The sequence below is a fragment of the Olea europaea genome, chromosome 18, assembly GCF_002742605.1.
Source record: "Olea europaea var. sylvestris chromosome 18, O_europaea_v1, whole genome shotgun sequence".
Classification (NCBI taxonomy): Eukaryota; Viridiplantae; Streptophyta; class Magnoliopsida; order Lamiales; family Oleaceae; genus Olea; species Olea europaea.
The window spans coordinates 20278580-20291464 of NC_036254.1; the positions used below are offsets into that span (position 1 = coordinate 20278580).

Genomic DNA, 12885 nt, shown 5'->3' on the forward strand with positions numbered 1-12885 from the left:
TTTTTTTGGCGTAGTTGTAAGTAGCAGCAGAGCCAAAGCAAAGGAAATTGAGAATTCAATTTTCATCTTTAATCTGTGTGCAATCTCTATGTACTTCTTGGAAGGTTTTAGTTAACAATTGCTTGAAAGGATTTGGTAATAGAACAAAGTAGTATTTTATCTATTGAGAAAATATATTAAACGAAATTGATAATGATGATATTATACAATGTTTTCAAAATATAAAAATAGGTCAGAATAATTGTAATAATATTACTTATAATTATTTTTGCTATATAATTGTTGCCCACCAAAAAATAATAATAATAATAATTATTCTGGCTCCGTCACTAGCACTGGTGGTAAATATATGAGAGTATTCGCAAGAGAATCTTTATTTATACATAGCATCTTACGTATTATAGAGATCATTTTCAAATTTAGATAGTAAATTTTTTTATACAGTTCGACAATGCGCTTTATTTTGCCTTTTTCAAGTAACAATCATTGATCTTATGATCTTTTATTTAACATGTTTTTTTATATTTCAATGACCAATCAATTTAAATAGAATTTTTAAGAAATATAGAATTGAAATTTGTAACTTATTAAGTCTGTGTTAGATCACTATTTTTCTTAAAACTCGATTTCAATTACATATTTTAATAGAACCCACAACTTGTACCAACTTTTCAACCACATATTTCATTAAATTTTATCAAAATCTATTAAAATTTTTATTTTTATTTTAGCCAAAAAGGGTTAAAAGCATCTATTATAAAATAAAAATGGAGAGCGAGTTTGGCTTTCCAAATTTTGATAGTCAAACCAACTATTTTGAAAAATTAGAATATAGAGTCTTTCGAGTATTTTAAAATATTAACTTTCTAAAATAAAAAGTATTTTGTATTTAAAGAATTTTTTGAAAGTGCTCTAAGATATATTTTATTGATCCTCCATCAAATGCCATGTTATAGCGTTAAACACTAGTTCTTCCAATCATTACTCTTTCTATATTTTCTTGTTCTGTAAAGTTAATCCCAAACTCTATTGGGGTGGTTTTTCCTCCATTGGGTTAGGATTTGGAGCTATTCTTTCCACTACAGAGATGAGGTAGATATTCATTTGATTAGTGCCCAACTTTCCCCCTATTTGGCACAAATCTTTAGAGCTTGTTCGAGATAAATTTTTTAAAAGAAAAATGAATTTTTTAAATAATGTATAGTTAAAAAAATAAATAAATAAATAAAATTATGAGTTCAATAAAAAGTATGATTGAAAATTATTAATTTTTATTATTCATATAAATTATGATTCTCACCACTAATTTCCAAAAAAAATCTTAGAAATTACTAATAATCAAATTCGAACATATGCTTAATAATTATGGTCCACAATGGTGCACTGCGACGAGGGAAACAAGGAAACTCGGAAATGTACGAAAATATTACTACATTTTCCATTAAAATACGAACGAGTGCAAATCTTAAGTAATAATAAAAGGAATAGTTCATTCATTTTTGTATAAGAATAAAATCACATATACAAAAGTATTCTAGAAAAGGGTATTGTTCTAAATTTGTAATCTAGAAAAGGGTATTGTTCTAAATATGTAAGCTTTTACAAGTCTGCCCCACTAACAAATTCGTATAAAAAAATTAAAATATTGCCATAAAGGACTTCAATTTTGGGGGGCGCCCCCGAGAAATTAACAAATGTTGGACTTTTTGAACAAGTTTGACCAAATAAATTCGGGTCCGGTCAATTCCCGTGATTTGAATTATCCCTTTCACCCACATCCAACAGATCCACGGAAGACTTTCTACCACTTTTCCTTAAAAATCCATACAAATTTTTCAACTCTTTCATGGGTTGAACCGACCCGTTTTGACTTTCCTTCCCTGACTCGTATAACTCCTCTATCTCCCGACCCGACCCGCTTCCGCTCAGCTTCCTTGTGACCCGACTCGCTACATTGCTCTGCAAAGCAGAAATAACGGTTTTTAGAGCCCGGCTCGGGGAGCTCCGGTTCGATATCATGATTTCACCGATCTCGGCCGGACTCAAACTCGCTCCGATTTGAAAAATTTCTTCAACCTGAGAGAATAGTTTGTGGTCTTTCAACCCTAAATGACTACTGGCTAAAGTTTTGAATGCAGAAAAATCGCAGAGAGGAAAATGTATATGAACATCGATTCTTCCCGGCCGGAGAATATTTTGATCGATGTTTTCTTCACCGCTCATTGTGAAAACCATAATCCGTTCTTCTGAAGAAATTCCATCCATGAAGTTTAGAATCCCTGATAAGTTCACAGCCGCTGAAGTTTTGCCCAAATATTGATCCAGATCTTCGATTACGATCAATGATTTGTTTGAAGTTTGTAGCAAGAGATTCTTCAGATTCGAATAGTTTGCGACTTTGTTCAAATCAATTTCATAAATATCGTAGGACAAAAACTTCGCCATTGCAGCTATAAAAGTAGATTTTCCGGTACCGGCGGGTCCGTATAACAAATAGCTTCTCTTCCAGACCCGACCCAAGCGCTGATAATACTGCTTGGACTTCAAAAAGGTTTCCATATCGGATTTGATTTTGGTTTTGAGATCTGCGTCCATTACAACTGTCTCCATTGTTGCTGGATGAGTGAATGGAACTGATCTCCATCGTTCATTTCTCTGGAGTTCGCTCTCTGCGTTCACAAACAATCTCACCTCCTTTTTCTTCTGCTCAATCTCATCAAACACCGTGTGAATATGCTGCATATATGGAACCAAAATTCTACGCTTGTCTTTCTTCCTGATCTTCAGAATTAGCGATTGTAAGCCAGTTCTTTCGCACTTTTCGTTGATCCAGTAAACTCTAGCACCGAGGAAATTGTCGACAATAACTTGATTCTCGTCCAGAATTATATTGATTTCTGTAGATTTATTACCTGAAAAGAGGTTGGCGAAGTCAGAATCTTCAACACACGGCAATGAATTCAGGTATGTATATACTTGTCTGTGAAGTTGATTCTCCTGCATATTTCCATTGAATTTTGGCACTTTGTAAGACTGATACACGTAGCACTTATCTTCCAAACTTCGCCCCCATTTCTTCAGGCAATGGATTAAACAGGTTCTTGATATCAATCTGAAAGTTGTAAACAATATCGCAATTGCGTACAATATTAGAGCCGGATTTGAGAGAAACATAGTAGCTTGTGAAATAGTTCTCGATGGAACAAACTGGAAAATTAAAGGCGTAGAGATTGATTCAACAGATGATAGGAAGAATTATGGTTTGTGATGAAAACTGAAAAGAGATTATATATATATATATAAATAGAATTTTGGAAAATTATAATATGTTTAACTGGTCAAATTTAGGATGCAAAAGAAACATGTGGGTGTTGCTGTTGGGAGAATTTTAGTATGCAACTAAAGTAGAATGTCTAAATTATGACTCCAGACTGCCTGCCGGGAATTTCATTTTATTAACCTGCTTTGAATTTTAGAGGGCTTCATGTTCCAACCATGTGGTAGGAAGAGAGCTCGCCGAATTGGAATAGCAACAGATTCACTCTTTTGTGCATCGACCATAAGTTTTTTGGCTTTTTTATTTGTAAGATATAGTCAAAAAAATTCAGTAAGCAATTTTTTATTTTTTATTTTTGGCAAATAATCCCTACTAATAACTCTGGCTATATCGTATGATTTTTTATATGCAACCATTTGATTATTTTCTAAATGCAGCAGCAATGAAATAAATGATGGATGTAACTCATACAAAGTAAATTCTTAAATTCTTCCCATTGCTTCTAGTTCTGGAGGAGAAATCCATCGAGCAGATTTAAATATTTTGATCTCATCAATATTTTCATGTGTATTTTATCATGAGACTTATTCGTTCATGTCATTTGTAAACATATTTATACAAATATTTTATAACTTCTATACTTGGGCAGATATCTACATTAATTAATATGACAATAGAATTTCGATGGTAAATAAGGATCGAAGGGAAAACCAACTTATTATCCAACCAAGGTCCTCTAACTTTAACATTTTTTTTTTCTTTATTGGCGTGACATGTAAATTTAGGGTAAGAAACATGAAGTACTGAAAAAACTTATATAAGCAAAAAATCTCAAGTATCCTTGATCATGATTTTCACCAAATGAAGTTTCGGGTTTATATTCACCTAGGAAATGATTATTACGCACCTGTTTGGCAATCATTATTTGGAAAACAATGATTTCAATAGTAATTTTTAGAAGAATGTGTGATTAAAAAACAGGAGAAAGTTTTGGATTTTCATACAAAATATTTTATTGTGTGAACATGTGATTAAAAATGAATGTATACAAAAAATAGTTTACGAATAATGGTTGTCAAACATGCACTACATAATCTTTTCTTTTGCATGCGAAAGTATTGGGATTCAATTCATCACATGGATCATGCATCATGTGTTTAATAACAACATGACATAAATGAGGGTATTTTTTATTATGGAGAATTTTGAAGGGTACAATTTTATCAATCAGATTAGCTGATAATACTTTTGCACTTGGTTTCAATGTTGGTAAAAAGTGTGAGTTGATACGGTAAAGAACATACTCCAAGTACTTTTGAAGGAGTATAAGAACACTAAAAAGTAAAAAGTGAGCGTCTCGAAGTGGGTTGATATAGACAACTATTAGTTAAAACAATGAGCATACTTTTGAATTGATTATCACAAAGGATGCCAACCCCTTCTTATATAAGCAAAGGAAGAACTTAACTCTTAATCCCAAAGGTGCAAGGAAACAATATCGAAAAAAGAAAGAAAACTAAAAATATAAAATAAGTAGAATATTAAATAAAAAACCCAAGAATTAAAAGGAAAGAAAAATCCTAATTTAAACATGGAACAAAATCATACTATAATAAATAGTTCGAATTTTATTTCTAATAGAATTGTCCTACGTTACTTTGATATTTGGAGCTCATTTTCATCTCCCAGTGTATAAATAGTAAAATTCCAATTTTTAACCATTGCACATGACAAGATTTTTCTTTATTCCTAATATCTGACGCCAAATTGACAACGGTCCGTCTAAGTGAACTTGGAAAAGTAAAAAATGCATGGCTTCTGTGTTGGAACAATACATGCTCACATTTCTAAATAGGAGTAAGATCGGAAGTTGACCATATATGTATTACGTCATTTGGACTAACTTTCAAATGGTGTGCAATGTGATGTGATAGAAGAATACATTTTTTTCACAATAATGATGCCCAAACGACGGGAAATGAGAGGAGATGGGGATTTTGGTTCTTCAATTTCTTCAACATATCAATTTATATATAAAAAAATAAAATATTGAACTCATTTTCCATCGCACATAATAGTCAAGATTTATAATATAAAAAAAAAAAAAAAAAGGAAAGTAGATCAAAACATCGTCGTGCTTACGAGGCACATCACATGTGAATAGTAATATTGAATACTAAATAGTATCTATTATGTATGTGCCTATGAAGCACGTCACATGATAGTCAAATAAGTAGAAAGACACGTCAAATAAGTAGAAAGACAGATCAAGATCAACAGTCCCCTATGTATCGTCCCTTTGTAGGCCTTTTTCAAGGTGAATAGGCCATCCCTTTAGGCACCTCGCCTGAGATAGTTGTTATTTGAGGTAATTAGGTCGTGCTTTTAGGTGTCTCATTTAGAAAAGTTTTTATCTGAGGTTATGCCCCACTTTTCTAATACAATGCATATCCAAGATGATGGACACATACTACAAGCCTTGTCTCAGCTAAGTTGCACAAAGTACGCTGCCAAAGTGATTGATGTGATAACTTTGCAGTCAACGGCACCTGTTAAATAACTTTTCATCCTATATTCAGTCAAGGGGGCCACAAGCTCTATGATGGTTATAAATTGACACAGTGAGCTGTTGGGATGAGTCCAAGTTTCACGCATCCCATGAACCTCGACTCATCTCTCTTGTCTATAAATAGTCACATAATGACATCCAAAGGTAATGAAAAATCTCAATCTCATTATTAATCTTCAACTGCAATCGGATAATTCTCTCTTCAAAATAATACTCGTATTTCCGTCCATTTTGTCTTCCCACACCCAAATATACTTTTTCTTCGTCCGACTTTAGCATCAAAGTGCACACAATTTTCATACCCCTTCGGAGCTACGGTCTTTTGAAGTCTAATGTGATGTTCAAGTGTGCATGTAACATATAAATGGAAAATAGAGGAGTCAGGATTTTGTTGATGGTTGAATCTCATCGAATTTCCTGTTCAATGGAATTATGTGGAAAACCTCTTTTATTATAGGTTGGAAATAAAGTTGCAAAATACTTGATAAATTTTTGAAATAGATAAAAATAGGGACTAGTTAATCACAATCTCTAACTAGTCATTCAATCAAATCCATCGGACATCTCACTGTGATACTTTTATGATCTTAAATCATCTCTCATAATGGCCCACATTAATGGATCTTGTCAAATATGCATATGATTAATTAGGACCGTTGAGGCATTAAAGAAGCAAATTTTCTTTCCACCTTATTTTTTTATTGTTCCTTCTTTGAATTCTTGAGAGAAGCAGCATATAGTCAATATTGACTGTAGAGCTTTCAGGATTGAATCTTTCCTTGTTCCTTGCTTGTTTATAATTATAATTCAACATAAATGGTTTTGTTCTTTATCTTGTAATAATTTAACATTGTCTCTATGGGATCACGGGCCTAATATCCTCTTGTTTATTATATTATGCCTCATTTTTCTTTTTTGGGGGTAAAAACGTTTGTATAAGGTTAGACACAAGTCGAATATTTGGATTTGCGATTTTCAAACTTGAGTCAAACTTTAAAAATTAGGCTGCTAAATTTTAATGTATATTCAAATATTATTCTTTATAAAGATTTTTTGGAACTAAATGTGTAAACTTAATGTCAAACAATAAAACGGAACATGAGCTTCACAGTTTTGTTCCCTCTCGTGCGACTTTGTTGTCTGCACCCGATAAGATCGAGTTTGTTTACTCAGTCATAAAACTTTGTTCATCACATTCATGGATCAGATAAAGTCTCAAGAGATCTGATGTTAGTCGATTCTAGGGCTGAGCAAATCTTCCGAACCAAACTGAATCGAACCCGACGGTTCTTGTCAAATTAAATACCCGAACGGGTATCTAAATTGAGAACCAATGGGTACGGTTCGGTTCTCGGTTCTAGACCAAGAACCGAAGAATCGAATAAGAACTGAATCTTTCTAATTTTTTTATATTAAATAAATCAAATTATTTTTATTTTTATTTTTATTTTTTCTAAACAAATTAACAATTTCTAAATCCAAATTTTTGGCCTAATAATTTGTTTCATTTTTAATTTTTTAATTTTTGGCCCAATTACCCATTTTATTATTTCATTTCTTAACCCAACAAGATCTAATCCACTAAATAGTCCTAAACACCTACACTAAAGTCCATAACGCTGTCTCGACTCTCACACTCACTCTCGCAGCCTCGCTGACATTCCAAAACATATACAATCGTCGGCCGACGTTGTGACCTCCGCCGACCGAAGCTTTGGCCGTAGCAATCATTTGAACAAGATAGTTTACTAGTTTCTGACATTCCAAAACCATTGAATGTGTCATTAGTTGTATTTATATAATATTGTTATAAATGTTAAAAAATTTAATCATAATACAGAACCGAACCAAATCGAACCGAATTGAACCGAACGGAACCGAACTCGAATGGTTCCATAATTATATTTGGATCCGATGGTTCTATTTACTAGATACCTGAAAATTTTGGTTCGATTCAAATCTCTTTAAAACCAAATCAACCCGCGTCCACCTCTAGTCAATTCAAACGGTACATGAGTTGGTATTAAAACAAGTTGACTCGTAAGATGCCATAGTAGGGGGAAATACATGAAATTGACCCAAATAAAAGAAGGATTTTCCAAAATGACCTTTGACTTTTATAAACATTTTGAACTACCTAAAACACCCTTTAACAAATATTAAAAAACAACCCTTTATCTAATAAAAATCTTCTATTTAAGTCCTTAAAAAATCTAACAAGTAATTTTTCTAAAAATTTGTGAGAATTATTAATGAATAATTATAAAATAGAAAAACCCAAATATAAGAGAGGACCATATAATATAAAAAAGGTTGTTAAAAATAAAAAAGAAATTAAATTTGAAAAAGAAATTGATAAGATAGGATATCAAGAACAATTATATGCATCACAAGAAATATTAAAATGTTTCAAAAAAAAACTTATTAGAAAATTTTGCTAAAGGAATTGTAAGATCAATAATCATAAAAGATATACAAAATATAATAGATAAATTGGAAAAAAGAAAGAAAAATATCTCAAAATATGATATAACTTTTAAAACAAACATAGATATGATAACAAATATTGATATTATAAATTCTCAGACATTACTAGACTTTGAAGAATTACTTAAAAATTTATGAGAAGACTAATAAAAAATAAATTACCACAAGCATACACCTAATAGTAAAAATAAAAGAATTTTTGGAATATTAAAATTTTAGATTTTTAGATTCATGATTTTTAGATTATTAGATTTTTGTTCGCTCATAGTAGCACCCGTCCTTTGGTATCAGAGCCATAGAGATCATGGAAATCTTACATAGAAACCTCTAAACAAGAATCAATAGATTCAGATGAAAGTTATGCTCCAATGTATAATAAACCATATAGGCAATTTTATGATAAAATAAAAGATAAACAACCGTCCAAAGGAAATAAATATAGTAATAGACTTGAATTAAATAATAATTATGATAAGCCTGTTAACCATGGAGGAACAAAATTAGACTTAGATTGCAAAATAGATACTAAGAAAGCCTTAATAACTTGGGCAGACTCAATGATATTATTCTTTTTATATAATAAAGATGATACATGGGAAAATACTGAAAGGAGAATAGATTTTTTAATTGCATCTTTTGAAAGAAATGTTAGAAATTGGTGGGAAGGAATTAGTAGTGATACAAAATCATTAATAAAAAGAAATGTACAAACAGAAATAATAAAGTCAGATAAACTAGGAATAGAAAAATTAGGAGAATATATTGCAGATGAATTCTTAGGAGAAAATTGATTAAGAAATTATGAAGAAAAAGCAATACGAGAAAAAGATAATGCAAGAGTTAAGTTAATTAATCTAACAATTTGTGATATGTGTAAAATTAAAGAACAAAACAAAAATATGATAAAATGATAAACGAGTGTAAAAATGTTGAGTGTATAGTATTTTATTATTGTCAATCAAAAAAGGATAAAATGTCAATCAGTGAACATATGGAAGAATTAAAACATTTAATAAGAACATTAATTAATGATGTACAAGAAATTAAGAATAGAATTTGAAAAATATATTAAAGAAAATATAGGAATGCCTAGAACACTAGGATCAAGAATAAAATTCTTGTTTGAAAGACTTGCATATATATGTCAACAAAGACAAAAATTGAAAAAATCAGGAAAATTAACTAGAATATGTTGTGAAGATATGAAAAAACCTACAAAATGGGGATGTAATCCTGAAAAAAGGAATAAAAGAAAATATAAAAACAGGAAATTTAAAAAATATAGAAACTTTAAGAAAAAATACATAAAATCTGGAAGGAAATATTATAAAAGGAAAAATAATATACAGAAAAATCAACGTATTGAAAGGAAAAATATAATAATAGAAACAGGAAGCATTAATGATAAGTTTAGGAAAAATATATTACCTAAAATAATAGAAGAAGAGGAATCTAGAGAAAAAATATTAGGTAAACAAAAAATTGAAGAAAAATATAAAAACAGGAAATTTAAAAAATATAGAAACTTTAAGAAAAAATACATAAAATCTGGAAGGAAATATTATAAAAGGAAAAATAATATACAGAAAAATAAACCTTATAAGAAAGATAAAAAAACAATGTAAGTGTTGGAATTGTGGAGAAATAGGTGATATAAGTCCTAATTGTACAAAGAAAAAAGTGAGAATATTACAAAAGGATTATTTTGAAATAGAAAGCGAATTAAGTGAAATATCTGATATTGAAAATTATAATAATCAAGAAATATTTATAAGTAAAGTAGATTCAGAAGATTATGGATCAGAATCTGAATAGAGAAATTGAAGAAATGGAAAATAATAACATAGAAATTCAAGAATATGAGGGAATAGAAGGTTATGGATTAAAAGTAACTTTTGATAATAATAAATTTAAGAAAATACAAAAGTTATCCTTAAATTTGAAAATAGGAAAGTGAGAAATTCTAGATAGAATATGGAGAAGAGAAAGAATAGCAATAAATGAATACCATAAAATTGAAAAAATTATAGATATTAGAACTACTCAAGGAACACATAAAATAAATCTTTTAACAAAAAATACAGTATCAGAATTATTATCAAAAATAAGTAAAAAAAAAATAGTAAAAGGATCCAATATGTTTATTTAGCAGGAATACAAATAATGTTTAAATTCTTATTTAGAGAAGGAATAGATTCACCATTAACTGTAAGTTTACATGATGGAAGAATTATAAATCTTGAAGATGGTCATTTAGGAACTATAGAAAGAAATTTAGCATATCAAAAGTTAATATTTACTTGTTACCCAAAATATTGTGTCTCATTGAAAGATAAAAACTTTAATAAAGTTTTAGGATTACATTTCAAATTACATAGAAATGATATAATGGAACCAGGAGATCAAATTATGACTATAGAATATAGGGCATTATATACATTTACTAATTCTAATTATGGGAATATTTATTCTAATAAACCATACATAGAAATTCATAAGGAATGTAAGGATATTAGTAAAATAGTGGAACCAAACAAACAAATAAATCTTATTCCAGAAAAATATGAATTTAATATAACTAAAAATAAACTTGAAATAACAGAATTAAGAGAATAAGAAGATTATAAAATAACATTTCATAATGGAAGGTTGATAAAGAAATAAAAAAGTCTTAAACTACCAAATAAAAAGGAATATTTGGGAGAAACTAGTAGTATAAAAGAAATAAAACCTCATGGAAATATTGGAAATATGAAAATAGAAGGAAAATATTTCAACGGTAGAAGGTATATAAAAGGACCAAATATATTGATAGATACAGGAGCCGGTGAATGTCATATGGCTGCAAATAAAAATGAATGATTAATGACTTACAAGATAGAACCATATGAATATAGGAATTTTGATGGACAGCTATATATTACAGAATTAAAGGTAAATGTACCAATAAAAATAGGTGGGATTGATCTTTTAGTGCCATGTTATTTGGATGAAAGTATGGATATAGAACTTCATATATTATTAGGAATGAGTTTCTTAAATGGATTAGAAGATTATAGTATAAAAAGAGAATGATTATATATAACTCATAAAGGACAAACTACATTATGTAAAATAGGAAGTGTATGAATAATCAAATAAGCTTTCCATTGGCAGTATATATACAAGTTGCTATAGTAGAAACAAACACAACAACTTGTGCCTTAATTGATACAGGAAGTGATATAACAATTTTTAAAAATTTCTTAATAAAATCATGGAATAAAAATAGTAAAATAAAAATAACAGGAGTGACTGGAGAAAGTACTCAAATAATTGATAGTGTTGAAAAAGTTAATATAATACTTGATAGTAAACAAGTTATAATAAATAAAGTATATAATTATAATAAATTAGAATGTGATATATTATTAGGAAATGACTTTATCCAATAATTTTAATATTACAAACAAAATAATTACATGATAATGTTACAAACACCTTGTACACATCTATTAAAAATACTAAGAGAATTTAGACCCTACAATCAAATTTATGGAGAAAACCTATTATTATTTTTGAAACCATATCATCCTAAAGTTAAAATAGAATTAACAGAAAATATCATAATAAGAGTTAGACCAATAATGTATACCTTACAGGATATGCAAGAATTTAAAATCCAAATAAAATAATTATTCGAACAAAAGTTAATTAGACCCAGTAATGGACCTCATAACAGTCCAGCTTTTATTGTTATGAAACATTCTGAGCAAATTAGAGGAAAAACTAGAATGGTAATAAATTATAAAGAATTAAATAAATATACTAAATTTGATGGTTACTTTTTACCAAATAAAGAAGTCCTAATAAACATTGCAAAAGGAAAACAATATTATTCCAAATTTGATTGTAAATCAGGATTTTGGCAAATAAAAATGGAAGAAGATAGTATACAATATACAGCTTTTAATACACCTCAAGGAAAATATGAATGGTTAGTTATGTCATTCGGTTTAAAAAATGCACCACAAATATTTCAAAGAAAAATGGATAATATACTCAAAAAGTATAGTAATTTTCTTATTGTTTATATTGATGATATACTAATATGCTCTAATAATAAAAAAGAGTATAGGAATCATTTATTACAATTTATAAATGAATGCAAAAAGGAAGGGATTGTACTTTCCAAAAAGAAATCTATAATAGAGAAACAAGAAATAGATTTTCTAGGATTATCAATAGATAGAAAGGGAATAAAATTACAAACTTATATATCTAAAAAGATAGAAAACTTTCCAGATGAATTAAAATTTAAAGAACAAATACAAAAATTTTTAGCATGTTTAAACTATGTTGACAGATTTATTGAAAATCTCTCAAAAAAGAGACATAAAATACAAATTCTACTTAGAAAAACAAATACTAAAGGTTGGAATAAAGAACATACTGAAATTATTAAATCATTAAAAGAAGAATGTAAAAATTTACCAAAATTAAGATTACCAGATGAAAAAGATAATCTAATTGTCAATACTGATGCCTCGGATAAATATTGGGCAGCTATATT

General features: G+C 29.1%; 1 protein-coding gene across 1 annotated transcript; it reads right to left on the bottom strand.

Moving 5' to 3' along the window:
• Positions 1–1470: 1470 nt before the first annotated feature.
• Positions 1471–3390, bottom strand: LOC111367721 (AAA-ATPase At2g46620-like). The gene has a single exon (XM_022988746.1). The coding sequence runs from the start codon at positions 3172–3174 to the stop codon at positions 1741–1743; it is 1434 nt and encodes a 477-aa protein (XP_022844514.1). The 5' UTR covers positions 3175–3390; the 3' UTR covers positions 1471–1740.
• Between the last annotated feature and the right edge of the window lie 9495 nt (positions 3391–12885).